This window comes from Aedes albopictus, chromosome 3 (assembly GCF_035046485.1).
Source record: "Aedes albopictus strain Foshan chromosome 3, AalbF5, whole genome shotgun sequence".
Taxonomy (NCBI): domain Eukaryota; kingdom Metazoa; phylum Arthropoda; class Insecta; order Diptera; family Culicidae; genus Aedes; species Aedes albopictus.
The window spans coordinates 221,691,649-221,709,541 of NC_085138.1; the positions used below are offsets into that span (position 1 = coordinate 221,691,649).

At 37.0% G+C, this 17,893-nt stretch overlaps 1 protein-coding gene across 4 annotated transcripts in view; it reads left to right on the forward strand.

The window, feature by feature from the left end:
- The first annotated feature begins 1,429 nt into the window (after window positions 1-1,429).
- Window positions 1,430-17,893, forward strand: part of LOC109428744 (diencephalon/mesencephalon homeobox protein 1-A) — a 277,071-nt gene continuing 260,607 nt past the window's right edge. For all 4 annotated transcript variants that reach the window (XM_029878173.2, XM_029878175.2, XM_029878174.2 and 1 more), the window contains exon 1: window positions 1,430-2,081. In XM_029878173.2, the coding sequence (XP_029734033.2) occupies window positions 1,733-2,081 (349 nt within the window). In that variant the 5' untranslated portion in view covers window positions 1,430-1,732. The remainder of the gene's footprint in view (window positions 2,082-17,893) is intronic.

Consider the following 17,893-nt stretch of genomic DNA (forward strand, 5'->3'; position numbering starts at 1 on the left):
TAGTAGACCTTTTAAATTGCTTGCAACTATTTGCCTTATTGCAGCATTTTTTTGCTGTTTCTGGAAGCTATCAATATGTACCGACGTCCATACTACTTTAAAAACAAGATCATATTGCCAGTCATTTAGCGTAATGCTCGTAAAAATGATAACGATCCACTTACTTTGCAACTACATCACCAGTAAAACATGGCAGCGAGAGCACGGGTGGCAAGCGGCGAAGAATCCTACCACGCGTATCGATGCAGCCAATCGATAACGAACTAATTACTGTTTTAATTAACATGTTCTCATTGTTAAATCCGTAATAAAATTACAGATTTTACGAGCGTCGCCGAATGCCTGACATCGTTCGGATCCCTTCTTAATCAAATCCTCGACGCGACGCAACGCATACCATCGCACAGCGGCGCCGAGTATCGCAACAATGTGTGCGTTTTTACTTACGAAAGAATGGATCATGGTATCCACTGCGAAACCATACTAGCAGCGCGGGCCATGTTCTTTTTTCCCCTGCTCTTCGCTGCTGTTATGTATGGACCTAACAATGCACGCTTTTCATTCATTCTTCGGGCCTACCGAAGCGTGTCGGCGTGCAGTATATTGCTGCTGATTACCCCCTCCAAACGGTGCGTTTGCAGGCGACTTCGGTTGTGTGAGTGTCATTGCTTTGCGTTGGCCACGCCTCCTGAATTAGCAACACCCATTTTTTTCTTGCAGTTGGAGGGATGATTTCTTGTAGTTATTTCTCGCTTGTGCTGGTTTCCCAGCATGCTGTGATGGGTGCAGCCGGTTTTGGGTGGCGCGGCGGGAAGTGTTGGTGGATATTCTATCGCTTTAGCAGTTGGTTTGTGGGCATCGCCACCACCTTCCATGCTTCCAACCCACAAATGAATATGAGAAGCCTATTCATACCGGAGCCGGCTCTTGGCGGGCAAGTTTGTGTGCGTGAGAGAGCTGGTTGTTTTTATTTGCGTACGCTTTCATGCCTTTTTCATTCGGGCGCTTGCTTTGTGGATGTGTATTTTTCATATTTTGCATCAAACATCTTGCTTACTCGCGAGCATGGTGCGGTCTTGTTGGTAAAAAACCGACCAGAGCCACATAGAATTTCGAGCTCGCCGCGCGTGATGATGCACCTCGCATCGTAGTAGCCCATGTGTAGAAGAATCGCTCACGAGATTCCCGCCGCCAACGCCAACTCTGATCGTGCACCGTTTGTTTATCATCGGGTTTGCGTCGCGTGTACGGTAATAAATTATTTTATGTACGTGCGGTCATGAACATGATTATGATGACATTTAAATTTTAGTTTAACCGTGATATCACAACCGTTCGGATGCTTTCTGCTCCTTTCTCCGCGGTCGGTTCGCATTGATTCAGAGTGAAAATCGAGTGAGTTCATATTCTAATAAGATTATTCGGCTTCGAAGTTTTGAAACAAATTTTCAGTGAATACTGTCTTTATGCTAAGTCATAATCATAACAACGAAAATTTTCATGATGAATATTTCCAAGTGATAGAAGAAAATATGAATGTTATCTCGTGCATTATGCCGTCGGCGATTTATGGGCAATCTGGATTGTGTGTAACATCGGTATAAGGATTTACCTCGATTACAGCGAAAACATTGTGCTACAAATAACCAGAATCATGGAACAAGCATAAAGTATTGGAATTGAAAAGCCTACCAAGCCTGCTCAGTTAGTGAATAGTGTAGTGAAGTAAACAATGAATTTGGACTCGATAGCTCGGCCCGAGACAATTCACGTAGCAGCTCCAGGAGCCACCACGCGCCCTCCACAAACCATGCCACAGCGGTCGCCGTTCGCCATCCAGGAGCTGCTCGGGCTGAGCGATAGCTCCCGACCGAGTGGCGTAGTGTCGGCCGTGACGCCGTCCCTCTATCCCGGCGTCGGACAAACTCCGTTCACGGCCGATCCGCACCAGATGCAGATGGCTGCCTCGCGGATGGCCTACTTCAACGCACACGCGGCCGTGGCGGCAGCGTTTCTGCCGCACAATATGGCAGCAAGTGCGGCCGGCGGCCCTCTGCAGCTCCATCACCAGTCCACTGCCGGTAAGTAGGATAAAAGGCACGTTCTTCGGATTATTGCGGGTTGCATCTATGACAGGGATGAAGATTTCCGAATAGTTTGCCCTGAAGCCAAAACTAAAACAAATTAGATTAGTGCTTAATGCACGTGAAAGGACCCACAGTGAAGTCTACTTCAATAAAGTTTGATTTTCATCGGCTTAAGAGCGTGTACACGGTCATAAAATTCACTTATTTTTTTAGCTTAAGTGAGATAACACAAAATATGAGAAAAATAACATTTCCAGCGCTAGCGCTGACACAAATGTGAAAATCTGATCTGATGTCAAGAATATTAAACAGATTGAACTGATTGGGTTCTCGCACTTGAGCCAGCGGTATCGCTCATCATTTTTTGAGCAGTTCCATTCATTTAGGAATAACGTTTTCTTAGCGTGTATTAATAGTACACGTGATAAAGAGTAAATAACTATGACCATTTCACAGTAATATCATCTTTTTAACTCTTTCCTGAACATCAAATCATTCGTTAATAATATTTTAGTATTTCTTAGTCTATATCATTATTATTCAACAGTAGTTTGGCTCAATTTGGAGGGTTAACCGTTATGTGCCCGACAAACTTTTTGCTTTTTTCTACACCGTGCTTTTTAAATGGACGCTGGGTACCCGGGTACCCTGTCGGCCACATAAGGGTTAAGTTTTATTTCATTGACTACAGGCACTAGAAGTCAGCACAATAAAACATTGTTCAATCGACCTTCTAATGGCAATATCTTAATCAGTAGAATCGTTGTAACATATACCCTAAGGCAGTTCTACCTCTCGTAAAGAACTAACATTAAGTTAAAATTATATTTTGAATATTAGAAAAAAAGTTCGTTCTCAAATATGAACATGTTTAAACTAGTTGGTCAACATTGATTGGAAACATTCAAATTGGATCCGATTCAGACCGATCAAGATTTTTTAGATTACTTTCGAAATTCCAAACAATTGGGTTCTTTAGGGCTATCCGGATCACTTCATAATCGGATTCTCCACCCAAAAATTAGTCGAAATCCAAAATTTCATAATTTTTAGAGTCCGGGAACTATTTTTAAAATGCATTTAAAGTTTGTATGGGGAAATTTTTTTGTTCGGGTCGAACTGTCACTTTATCGATTGAACTGTCTTTCTATTCACGAAAATTAAAACTGTTTTGTCAATTAAATCATCAAAACAAAGGTATTGGAATCCAATAAAATCACGTTATACTCAGAAAAATGAGTTCTTTCGATTAGGCTATAGAAAATAGCAATATTTTATTCACTAAACAACCCAATTGTGTGAAACTTTCTTGTCATAGGCTCAAACAGAGCTTTCTCTAGACATATTGTTACGGAACGTAAAACATGGTTGAACAATATAGCTCAGGATGTGCCGAAAAACTTTATCGAAGGCACTATAGTGGTTCTTAAAACAAGTAGAAGCGTAGAAGGTAAAAAAAAATCTGATGTTTTCGATGCCAAAAATAGATTCTACATACAAATTCGATTAAAAAAAGAAACAAAATATTTTTCAGCAAACCGGTCTAAAATAACAAAAAAAAAAAACATAAAAAATCAAACGAGACGATCTCACACATTTTTCTATTTTTTTTTTTAATTTTTTGATCTCGTTGTGATTTAAGTACAGTTTTGCTTAGGAAAAAATAATGTGTGTGTTTTCATTGGAAATTGTACGTAAGATCTATTTTTTGTATCAAAAATTTCAAAAATTGTATTTATTCTGCGTGTTTTAGAAATCGATGAATAAAAAAAATTGAGAAAGAGCAAACAGAAACATTTCATTATCTTAGGCTACTTGAGGCTGTCCATTCATTGCGTAAGGGTTTATGAGGAAGGAAGGGTTAGACAAATCTTACGCACAATACAAAAATATTAAGGTTCTCATCCAAAAAATTTTGCAAGGGGAGGAAGGCGGAAGGTGCCTGTCGAAAAATCAGTCAGATTTATACAAAAATATTATTCAAAAATCGAAGGGTAAGGTTGTTGAGAAGTTGAAATTATGTGACTTGACCATCATGCATCCGTGATGAATATTATTCTCTATGTATTTTTTTTTCTAAAGATCCTTCAAATATCTGGAAATATCTTTGAAGGCATCATTTCAACCCAAGAAACCGTTTTCTTATTTTTTTTTGAAGAAGAAAGTTAGGTTTTTTCATTCGCCTTTTTCAGAAGTTAGGTGAGGAAAAATGATTATGTGTCGATGCAAAAATAAATGATAACTCCAGTGCATGAAAAAAAAATCTCATTCAAATTGAAAAATGTTGTGTCAAATTTTGGACTAGAAATGCTCTATAGTGCTATATAGTGAGCAAATAAATATGACTACAATTTTAAACTTGCAACAAAAAGTTCTACAAGGCCTTTACAAAATTTGTTCAATATGATTTGCTTTAAAATAACACCATTCTCATAAATCTTATTCAGGGAATGTGGAGCAAAATGGCCACCTCAAGCTTAGACGGTTGAAGTAGTAGTAAGAGTAGTCTTCTTCTTCTTTATGGCTCTACGTCCCAACTGCGACTTGGCCTGCCTCTCTCCAACTTAGTGTTCTTTTGAGCACTTCCACAGTTATTAATTGGAGGGCTTTCTTTGCCAGCCATTGCATGAATTTGTATATTGTGAGGCAAGCACAATGATACACTATGCCCAGGGAGTCGAGAAAATTTTCCCGACCGGAACGGGAATCGAACCCGCCGTCTCCGAATTGGCGATCCATAGCCTTAACTACTAGGATAATTGGAGACCCAGTTTGTAAGAGTAGTAGTAATCATAATTAAAATGTACATGGTTAATAGACTGGGTCAACAAAACCGATTTTTTGGAACAAAGCTTTTTTAATTCCTTTTAGCGTCCAAAACCACTGTGCAAAATTTGGAAGTAATTGATTCCCGGGTCTCCAGTTAGCCTAGTGGTTAAGGCTATGGATCGCTAATCCGGAGACGGCGGGTTCGATTCCCGTTCCGGTCAGGAAAGTTTTCTCGACTCCCTGGACATAGAGTACCATTGTACTTGCCTCACAATATACAAATTCATGCAATGGCAGGCAAAGAAAGCCCTTCAATTAATAACTGTGCAAGTGCTCAAAGAACACTAAGTTGAAGCGAGGCAGGCCAAGTCCCAGTGCGGACGTAGAGCCACAAAGAAGAAGAAGATGATTCCCGTATCCCACATTGCGATTAAAATTTGTATAGAATTTAGTATGAAAAAACGTGCTAATATTTTGCATTTTTCACATATTTTTTTTTATGTAAAGGATTAACATAAATGATAAAATAAATTTTTTTGACCTGAATTAACAAGAATATAACTTTTTCCACAAGCATCGGATCACACATCGGTCTTCGGCAAAGTTTTTCGGCATATCCTATGCTACAGTTTACATGTTATTAGTTACATGATATTAAACAAAAAAAAATCAAAATGGAGTAAAATCCAAAAAAGTACGTTTTCCCATACTAAATTCCATACATATTTCAATCGCCATGCGGAATACGGGAACGCAACCAATTGCTTCTTAATTATGGTTTTGGTGGTTTTTGACGCTTATATAGATTGAAAAAGCTTTGTTACGGGTTGATGCGATCAAATTTAAATTTTCTCTATACAACTTTGACCCACTCTAATGTCTGTCTAACAATCATCCGTTTTGTTTCGTATCTTTTACCCCATGAAGCATCCTCTTCTTCACTTTGATTGCTTCGATAGGAGAATTTCCTACTGATTTTTTTATACAGGGCGTGGCAGGAAATAATCTCTACCAGGTTACTTTTTCAAAAGTTTTGTGAAGTATTTTTATTTTTTGTCAATAACCTTTATAAGACAGCACCTGAAATTGGAGACAAAAGGCATTTTCAAATCAACAAAATTAAATTTTATTCAAAATTGTGCATTTGAAAAAAGTGGTTTCTTATTTTCTGCAGAACTTCACCTAGAATGTAAAACAACAGCCCTCTTGATCAGTATTGTGACGCTGGTCATCACAATGATGTCAAAACTCTAACCATAATAGCCATAATAATTTTACTATTTGGCGCGCAGTTATTTAATACATATTCCTCGGCATGCATTGTTTCAAGGTTAAAGTAATTTATATTCCTTTTTTTGTAATGCTTGAATGTATATCCTGACTGATACGTTATTATGAAAATTAATCATAGGTTTCACACCGCACCGTATATGTGCAGCTACACTAGTCTCTAGTGTTGCCTTTTGGTAAGAATTTTGTCGATACCTGTATTGGAGTGTGATTCTTCCAAGTAACATATTCATAGTTCATAGGATTTATTTAAGTTTTACGACACGTTTAAAAAAGCCATCGATAATACCTTTGGGAAAAGTTTCATTGAATACTAGATGTGTTCTTTATGAACAAACGTCCTGAAATCTCGCCTCAACAATGCATCAGAACTTCAGGCGCACAAATCTCAAGAAGCGAGCTGCAAACAACAGTGCATTTTTATTTTGTTCCACTTGTAATAAGCTTCAAATTCGAATCTCAGGTGCGCTGGTTTTGTTCACGAAGAGATTTGTGCGCTCGAAATCGTGAGTAGGTGCCAAAGTCGGCCATTATGGCGGCCGTTTTGGGACTCTAACAAGTCTGTCCCTAAAGGACCAAAATATTGTCGCAGAACTAACAAGAGTTTTTTTTATTTTTTTTTGTTTTTATTAATGTGCATTTTAACATCAAGCTAATTCTACACTTGTACAGTTTTTCTTTCTTGTTTTTTTTTTTCTTTTTTTAAATATCCTTTAAAAGATATCACTGTGTCGATGGCTATGCTCTCGGATGCACTGGGCCATATTAAGTGGTCAAAATTAACGCAATCATATCCATGGCTCAATTCCAATATGCATTGATTCAACACACATCACTCTTTCAATTTCAAAATATTCTTTTAATACTACATGATCAATTGTAATTGGAACAAATTTTAACTTTAAGATAAATAACTTCAAGAATTAAAAATAAATAGAAAATGCCTCATTAGGGCGAAATTGATCAGCATACAAGAATAGAAAATGGTCTTCTTCACTTATGGGAGATCAGGTCATAATGGGCTGCCGGGGCGAGATGGACACCCCTGTTTTTACCGAAACCGTTAACTCTCATGTTAAACTTTTAATGCATATGTGTAGAGGAACAAGTTATTGTTTTATTTTTCAAAAGTACCAATCATATTCCTCCAAAACAACCAAAATATCAATGAAATTGAATCATGTCTTTCGTATGGTGAAATTTTTATAATTTCGAAGCAGCAGCAGGTTAGGTATTACGAGTGTTTGAGTGAGTCCAGTGTCCACCATAAACACAAGTGAATTGTTACCTTAGCTACATGTATACACAATTTTAGCAATGGATGAAATATTATATTTCTGGCCACAATATACTCAATATAGTAATTCAAATTTTGTAGTCGATTCGGGGCGAAATGAACTGGCAACTACGCGCATTGCATAATGTTGGGCGTTTGAAAGAGAATGGAAAAAATCAATCCGAATATTTTAGCCTAAAGTTTGTTTAATTTACATTGCTGTTATGTAAACTCGTCTAAGATGGAGTACTTATTATATCTGTGGTATTGATCTCCGTAGTCAAATTACTTAACTGGTCCACACACACTAGATCTTTTAACAGCGAATAACTGACTCCTCACGCTATGTCCAAAGGGAAGTATTATGAAAATCGAATGTACAGGGGATAAACAAAATGATCGGGACAGGCAAAATTTTCACTTTTCAAAAAATGTTCAATAAGCTGTAACTTTTCGAAAAGTGCATCAAATATTCTCAAATTTTTACTGTAAGTTCCTTAACTAGTTGTGTATCAGTGGACAAAATTTGGAAAAGATCGGACAATTCTTCGCGAAGTTATAAAGATTTTTGAAAAAGGTAAAATTATCCGATAGCCAACTTTGAGCTGTTATATCTCCAGATTCAATGAACCGAATGCAATGAAATTTTGACCATTTATGACTTATATAATGAGCTAAAAAAAACCATTGACTTAACCAGAGCGTTAATGATTAATCATAAATTTAATCATGATTAATGATTAATGATTAAGATTAATCAAAAATCATTAATCATAATCACAAAAATTTCACATTTAATCATTAATCATTAATCTTAATCACACTGATTTCCCAATTTAATCATTAATCAGTAATCATTATCATAAGAAAAAAAGTTAATCAATCATTAATCATTCATCACCAAAAATGATTCATCATATAAAATATATTATTCAATAAAAGTTGGTTTAAATGCTGTTCTAAATATTATAATTTATGATTTTTCTTTCAAAATTCTCCCAGACAAAATTACCTTTTACTTTTGAAATTTTAAACATATGTATTTTAAACAACATATATATTTTAATCACTTTCAGTTTTTGTGATTGATTAATCATGATTAATCATGATTTTTAATCAATGAGCCATTTTTAATCATTAATCATAATCAATAATCACAGATAAAACCAAATTTAATCATTAATCATAATCTTTAATCATCCTCAAAATCAAATTAATCATAAATCATAATCAATAATCACTGAAATAAAAATTTTAATCATCAATGATTAATCATGATTTAAATTTTTGTTAATCATGAACGCTCTGGACTTAACTTAATATTCTGAACACAGAAGAAAACTATAACGATTAGATTATTTTTCTAATAAAACACCAAATCATCCTAAACATCAACATCGTTTCAAAATTCAAGATGCAAATTATAGTTCATTTAGTTTCCCTCTAATTGACTTATATATAAATGCGTTTTGAAGGAAAGTAACAACATAGCCGTCAATAAATTGAAAAAGTAATGGGATGCATATTAAAAATAGACCAATTTACTGAAAAATCGTGAAAAAAATAAAATCGCTATAACTTTTTCGCTTGTTAAAAATTTCAAGTTGAGTCAAATGTTTTCTAGAGTTCATTATATAAGTCATGAATGGTCAAAATTCCAATGCAATCGGTTCATTGAATCCGGAGATATAACAGCTCAAAGTTGACTATCGGATAACACTAGTTTACAGCATTTTTGAACTCGGTAAGCTGATGATCATTTTTGGTGTAGAATCATGCCCTGAGTTCGAAAACGCGAAAGAAAAAAATTACAGTAGAGCGGAAATTTTTTCGACTTTCCATACAAGGCTGATGATTTGAAATCGATTTTTGTTCTATTTTTAAGCAAAGTCGCTCACTTCAAACATCTCATTCTCCGTAATCAATGCTCCGATTGAGCTTAAATTTTTAATGTAACTCGCCTACATATGATTTGTCAAATAAACGTCGAGAAAGAATTTTTAAGTTGGTTTTTTCTTATTGAAAAAAATACTTTTCATCAAAAAATTTTAGGAATTTTGCTAAAATTTAAGAAGATCGTCCCTAAAATTCGCCAATATCTTGAATTTCATCAATCTGACGCGAAACCTGTATTCAGGTGATCGAATGGTATTGTATTCAGCTTTTAATTTATGGAAAAATATTTTAAAATGGTTGAACAAAACGCAATATATTTGAATTTTAGTAAATTACATATTTTTAAAAATTGGAAAACTCGATATTGAGCTAAAACTCAAAAACTGTTCTACTCAAAATTTTTTGAAGGTCGGTTTCGAAATCAGCACTAAATTGTGCTTCAAAAATGTTGGTCGTTGACAGAAGTTCACGACTTTCGTTTTATTTTGTAAACTTGTGTAATTTTATCTTTTTTTTTAAATCTTTGTAACTTCGTGAAGAATTGTCCGATCTTTTCCAAATTTTGTTCACTGATACACAACTAGTTGAAGAACTTACAGTAAAAATTTGAGAATTTGATGCACTTTTCGAAAAGTTACAACTAGTTGAAATTTTTTTGGAAAGTGAAAATTTTGCCTGTCCCGATCATTTTGTCTATCCCCTGTAAGTACTTCAAATGTTATTCCCTAGGATCGTAGCTTTGGACCTCTAATTTCAGAATCTGTGCGGTTTAAAATATTTATTCTTGGATCTTTTGATATTTTTTTATTTTTATTTTTCCTATTTTTCCATACAAATATTGAAAAAAAGTCATTTTAAGGTCAATTTCCTCACATATAAAAATGTATGGGAAAAAACCCAAGATGGGTTTTTTTGACCATACATTTTCTGAATCTAGGGATCCAAATATATGGTTCTAGCGAATAAATTTTGAGGTACATTCACTTTTCATAAGACTTCCCTTTGGACATAGCGTACTCCTGGCGACGAAAATTCAGCGAGGAAAGTCCGCTGATCTTCCGAGTGATCGAACATGCCACTGTTTAGGTAGGTCATGAAAAACGAAGTTCTAAAGCTATGTTCACTTAGAATCCGGAATCATGTCACATTTTCTAGTGGTGCTCTCAATGAACATAATCATCATTCTTTTGCAGCACTCTGATCATACACTAATCCTCTTTAAATGGTGAAAATTTCATCGATTTTCTTGCAACGAGTGAAAAGTTATTTCAGATTGTAGACAAGAGGAGGTGTTGCGGCGCGCTTGAAGTAAATTTGGTGAAACTGGCAACACATTCAGAAGTATCATTTCGCACAATAATTATATGTATATTGTGATAGGATTTAGGCAGTGTAAAAATTGATATTGGTTGGAGCAGATGTATCTCCAGCAGTATAGGCTCTGAAACTACCATGTAAGACCCTTATTCTATATTATAAGTATATTTTGCATTCAAATAGAAATATATTTGCAGCATTGAAGCTGTCGTAAAGTAAACGCTGCTTTCGATATGAGTTTCGCCGAACTGGAGATGACTACCCCCAACAGGAGGAAAATAATCTTGCACAAACACGTTGAAAATTTAGCGTGGTCAGGTACGACAGTCGCGAAAAATGTTAATATCGTCAAAACCATTATGTGTTATGTGCACAGATGTTGTTAACCATGGCATAAGGAAGTGTCCTCGTAAGAAAAAAGCTTGGGTTCATTGATAAATTTGCTTTGAATTTGAAGATTTGGCAAGAAGTTCGAACCCTGGGCATGGTTTTTTCGCAACAAGATGATGAGAACCAATTCATACAATGATGACAGCCTCCAGAATCGCGTGCTGCTTTTCAAAAACGCACACAAGGGATATGTTGAGGTTTTACCTATTTTGATGAGCTGCAATGACAGCCGGAGACGTTCAGTGGGTAGTGTTTATCAACGAAAAAAATCACTCAAATTTCGCGTTTTCTCAATTCACTGAATTGCCCCTCATTTCGCAATAAAAAAAAAGTTTGGCAATTTTTCTTCTGAATCCTAGTCAGACTAGTCAAGGCACTCAGGATACTGCATAGATGACCTGATTGTTGAACAAACGTGCGGAAGGGGTTGTTGCTAGAATTTACCACCGTTGTGCAGATTTTAGAGAGGTCAACACTGAAAAAGTAAGAAAATGTGTGAAAAATAAAAATTAATAATTTCAATGATATTTCTCCATGAAAGTACAATAAATAACCTTTGTTTTGAGGGCTTCACCTTTTATGTTTGTTATTCCATCCCTAAGATATACGTGATTTTGTCATTCCGGATTCTAAATGAACATAGCTTTAGATAGCTAATATATCAAAAAATGCCACATCAAACGATGCAGAATTAGTATGTTGCAACTGCGTTTGCACCAGTTTCAATGTTCTCCTATAGGTTTTCTATCATATTTCTGATAACGCCACGCCAATGTACCGAAGTAAGAGAAAATAGCTCAGGAATGTAAAATACAATACATAAAACCTAAAGGTAATAAAAATCGCTGCATAAAAGTTAAATTGCCAGAAATTATAAGCAATAAGGAACAAACAAATCAAAATAACAAAAAAATAGAAAAGCGGTCGTTCAAATATGACGTCCATCATTTAGGGGGGAGGAGGGGTCTGAGAAAGTGTGACACGCCATGTATAAGGTATACAAAAAAGCGTGGCAGTGGGGAGAGGGGGGGGGGTTCTAAAAATCCGGAAAAATGATGGACGTCATATTTGAATCGACCCAAACTAATTAAAAATAATAAATTATATTCTTGCAAAAATTGAAAAAAAAAGGTAGTCATTAGTTGTTGTTTTCTTTGCACCGGTTCATATTTTGGAATTTTCGTATTTAACTCTTTATACATATTTTGATATTTAAATTAAGCTCTTTTGTGGTCTAAACATATTATTATTAACTAAACTCATGCAAAACGACTTCAGGTGGGAGCTGATGTTATTGCCAAGATATTCAGTCTGAAATTTAGGACTACCGTCTACCTCCGTTGGTTTGAACGACACCTCATGCAAGCTAACGTGGTTTATTTTTTAATTTGAACTTATAGTAACCCTGTAGGCATCGAAAAACACATTGATGGTAAGCTTTTTTGCTGTTTTGTTTTGATTATGCGTTCCGTTTCACTCCGTTCCATGAGCATAATGACATTTGAACCATTTTTAGTTTGAACTACGTGCAGATTAGAGAGGTTCAAATTAAAAAGTGTTTAGATTAGATGATGTCAAACCAACGGGGGTAGACGGTATGCCATAACATGATGTGATGAAGAATCTGTTTTAAAAAACTACATTATGTCCGTTCGCAGTCATACATTTACAACAACAATTATTGAAATTTTCAGATAGATTTATTAACAATCTATGAATGTCGGACGGTATTCCGCCTGACTTTCAAAAGAAACCTAAACAGCTGTTTCATTCCCCATACCTACTCGGCCCTTCATGGCCCCGCTTCCAAATTGATGCTCACAACGAAAACACAGCATTCCTTTGCTCCACTCGAGTAATGCGACTCCCGCCAGTAGGTACGTACAGTACGGTACGTTGCAGGTACGTAGCGGTAGCAGCAAGCGGATAGTCCAACAACCCCGATCCGCTCGCTCTCTCTGTCTCTCAATCCCCGAGGATGGTGGGCCCTACCGGGCCGGGGGGGACAGTGTAATTCAATACTTTTCAATGGACCCTTTGTTTGGGAAATTTTCTGTTGTATTTTTCGCATGTTTCACAGTCAAGCTGAATGCATTAATTAACTTTACCATTGCTTATTAATTCACCACCGGGAGATAGAATTTCCGCGTGAGGGGTCACCACCGCAGCGAAAGAGAATCGTATGTCCGCCAATGTGTCCGACGTCCACCGTTGGCGTTAAATATCCATAATTACTGTTATTTCACATGAATCCCAACTTAAAAATTTTTTCTCCTGGCTTTATCTTAGGGTTCTGTGCGAGTGCGAGCTTTCACAGTGACTACAGTCAGGTTTTTTTTTACGCGGGGGATACGTACCGCGTAAAAAAAACTCAGTTCAAAATTCAAAAAACCGCGTAAAAAAAGTCTCACCATTTCTCGACGAATCATGCAAAAATAAGACGATGAAATTTTTTTTTGTATGGAGTTTTCATTTCATAAATTAAAACCGCGTAAAAAAAGACCTGACTGTATTTTATTTTTTTTTTTTACATTGCATGGGTTTGTACTGTTTGTGAGAAGCACAGTGATACACTTTGTCCAAAAAGTCGTTAAAATAATATTTTTCTTCTATAGACATCATATGCATCTGCAAAGTGTTTTTTTTTTTTAATTATTCAATCACTTAACCTAATTTACAGCTCTTTTTGTCCACTAGGGCACTGCGTGAGGGTTTCCAATTGGCAGCTGCACTTACACTTTGTACAGCGCCTTAATGTATTCTATTAATTCTACTTTATCGAACTGGTTCCCTTTTGTGCTGCTGTCACTTTTCTACCCTGTCCATGGTAGAATGATGAGCACGAGGATGTTACTGTGTGGCTCTTGTTCCTTTTCCAGTCCGATTGGGGGTCCGTTATGAGTTGCCGATATCCAATGTTTCCGGGTCCGATAGAGCATATATGCTCAGAAGAGAGTCAGGTGTCAGCCGCTCTCGGGGGGAAGAGCAACTGACGAAAAATTGCAAGTGCCGGGGCTGGGATCGAACCCATGACCATCCACTTATGAAGTGAACGTGCAGCCACTACGCCACGGGCCCCGGTATGATACAGCCTTTATCAGAATTTATTTAACCTTCCTTTTGTGTCACGTTAACTCACTTGAACAATTTATTTGAAAATATGCTAAGGCTAAGTAATAGTTTCCGTGAAACAAAAGTAACCTACATTTTATTGTAACGTACATATATGAAACATTGTCCTTCAACTAAACAATTTTAGCAATCTCTGAACCCTCTCCCCTAGGACTGTCGTATATACAAGTCTTCAAAATTTGTTTCGACCGTAGACTTGGGTTCAGAATTGAAAGTATCAGCCAGTTAGTACCGCCAGAAAACCATGTTCCAACATTTCCTCGGCAGATTCGTTTACACTGAATTATTTTTAATTAAACCACCTAATAGTTAATGAGCCTGCCAATAGGTTACATTCTATTATTCCTAATGTTTCTTTGCGAGCGTTGAATTACGGTTTGGTGGACGTAGGTCGAGACTTCATACGCGTGATGTCAAGACTCATGTCCAACTATTACTCGCTAGGCGCACATTTGCATAGAACAAACCTCGTGCTCGACAATCTTTGTACTAAATGCGGTTCCGGTTATGATGACATCGACCACGTAGTTTGGCAATGCCCGGATAATGACGCCTTCAAAGCACTACTATTGGATACCCTTGATGCCCGAGGCAAACAACCCTTTGTTCCAGTAAGAGATGAGTTGGGAACCCGCGATCTAATCTATATGCGGTCCATTTACGAGTTTTTTTTTCTCGCTTCAGTTTTTTATATGTATTTAGTCTTTTTTGTGTTATATATTTGTTCCTGGCCATCCGCCAAAAGCCACTATACCTCCCGGCTGTGCTACAGAGAACCCTCAAACCTTATCCTCACCATGCCTTTCCTCAAAACTTGGTGACCCGCTAACCTCAAGCAGCCACGAGTACCCTGGCCTTCTCCCAGTACAAACCTTGAGTACATAAGAAAGCAATAAGTTGTATGTAATAATATGCAAGTAATGAATATTGGCTCCGTAAAGCGTTACACGCGATTGAGCCATAAATAAATGAACTAGAAAAAAGAGTCTGCCAATAGCAATTCCTGAACTTGTCTGCAATCATTCGCGGGGTAAACATCTGATCCGTTGTTGATCGGCCCACGTAAAAACCAGCCTATGATTCAAGGCTGAAGCAATCTCAGCTTCTTGGATCAGGATTAGACTGTCCCAAAAAAAATCGATGTTCGAAAAGTCAAGGTGCTCAATCCTTAAATGAAAGATATGCATATTTGAAGCATTTTTGTAGAACATTTCGATATTCTAAAAAATCGTTTAGAGGTTCCGCCAGGGCGATTTTTGAAAAAATGACCCTTTTTCATTAAAATTCTCAAAAAAATATTTTTTTCGTAATATTTTTTCAACTTCTGAATTTTTTTAAATATTTTTATATTTTTCTATGGACCTTTAGGCATTCTTTATGGGTATTAGTTTTAGAAATAATGTGTTTATATTGACGGCAGGACCTTTTTTGTGCTGTTAAAAAGTCTATTTTTTAAGCATTTTTCTTCAAAATTTGCTAAAAAAAATACACTACTTTTATTGATTTCATCACCATTACGTAATCTCTGAATGGAATGATTATTTCTACTTAAAAAAACAGGGCGCAGTAGTTGGAGATTCCATGAAATAATCTCGAACTTAATTCGTCGCTACAAGTAATCACGACACCCGTATGTTGTAGTTTTTTCACATAAAAGCCTTTCATGAATCTACTGCCAACCATCCCAGAATACAAAACAATCCATGTTTGAACCATCTAACAAGTAAAGTTTTTATTTTAAGCCTAACCATTATTATTATACATATATTAGGGTGGCACAAAGACCAACATACAAAGTTTTGCAAATATTTGAAAAATTGTCCATTCACTAAAAGCGTAATATCTCAGCTTCTAGACAAGATATTTAAAATCTTTTTTTAGAGAAATGACGCATATGAATAGTACTATCAGATGAAATTTCCATGGTTGAAAATAAAAAATAGTACATGTATTTTTTAGCAAATTTTTTGCAAAAAAAATAGACTTTTTAACAGCACAAAAAAGGTTCTGTCGTCAATATAAACACATTATTCCAAAAACTAATACCCATAAAGAATGCCTATATGTCCATAGAAAAATATAAAAATATTAAAAAAATTCAGTAGTTGAAAAAATATTACGAAAACAATATTTTTTTCAGAATTTTCGTGAAAAAGGGTAATTTTTCAAAAATCGCCCTGGCGGAACCTCTAAACGATTTTTTAGAAAATCGAAATGTTCTACAAAAATGCTTCAAATGTGCATATCTTTCATTTAAGGGTTGAGCACCTTGACTTTTCGAACATCGATTTTTTTTGGGACAGTCTAATCAGGATGCACCACAGTTTCTTGTACAACACGGATTATAGAAAAATATGCCTTCCTGTAAATTGATCTGACAAATGATTTCCTTCTCTGTGATTGCACGCGAGCAATGGCAGCGTAGTCTTGTGTCACGAGGCATTGACAGTTTCATAAAACATCAGTATATCGTTTCGATACAGCTTTTATTATCCTCATTTAGGTAGCCATTATTTTGCACGTTGTCTAACTAAGAATAAGTCTCGCCGTTTGTGTGCTCTTTTTCCTATCCCTGCACATTTCGGTACTCGTATGAAACCAATAGTGAGACGAGTTGAGCATATTGAACATGAGTACACTCTAATAGTAAGCTTTCCACCAGCTACCGCCTTTAGTTGTTCACTCCTCTCTGGAATCCCACTTGTCCACCCCCGTACACATCATTTAAACAATGTTATCAGGCATACCCCCTGCACACATAACCTTTGCTCCAAGAAACGTGGACATTCAAAGAGCACATGTTCCGCGGTCTTGTCGCAGTCTGCACACTCCGGACAGGTGAGGGAGCCTGCGTATCCGAGTATGTGCAGATTCTACCTAAAGCATCCATGGCTTGACAGAAATTGTGTCAAGTGAAAATTCACCTTATCATGGGGCCTGCTCATCACGCTTGGGCACGCTCGGTATGAGCCTGTGTGTCCACCTACTCTTGCTGGAGGAATCCCAATTTCTCTGCCATTTTAACATCGACGATGTTCTGGGAATCCGTCTCGCGCATCTTGCATCGCGTCGCTCGTAGACCTCTTCATCCTCTGCCACCACTAGTGCTATGGGCATCACGTGAGACCGTGCTGTATGCGATGACCACCCAAAGGCGCATCAGTCTGTGGGTCCTCTCGAGTCGCTTCACATTTCGGTTCGACCATGCAGCGGCACCATACCGTAGTATGATGACCGCTACTGTCGCGAGCAGCTTACTCTTACTCGAGACTATTGCCGAACAATTGACATTATCTTTGACAATGCCAGTACCACCATGCTTGGCCTTTTGCAAGCATTTTCCACGTGGCTTCCGAATTTCAGCTTATCGTCGATCATGACCCCAAATTGCTTCAGTGAGCGCTTAGAGTTGATCGTGCAGCCCCCTGTGATGACCATTCCCTGTTGTTCAGACCTGCCGTTGTTTACCAGCACCACCTCCGTTTTGTAGTGCACGAATGCCAACTGTCCCGACCCCATCCAGTCCTCCACTATGCCAATTGCGTGCGTTGTTGTTGTAAGTTCCACTTTCTCTATTGACTCTCCGTATACCACGAGGCTAATATCATCGGCAAAACCGACCAGCTTTACCCCCGTTTGAAGTCCACCCTATTCTGAAAGTAGCTCTCCATTATCCGGCATGAGCTAACCGGGATTCCTAGGCGGCACTCGTTGGCGGCCCAACTGACGCTGTTTT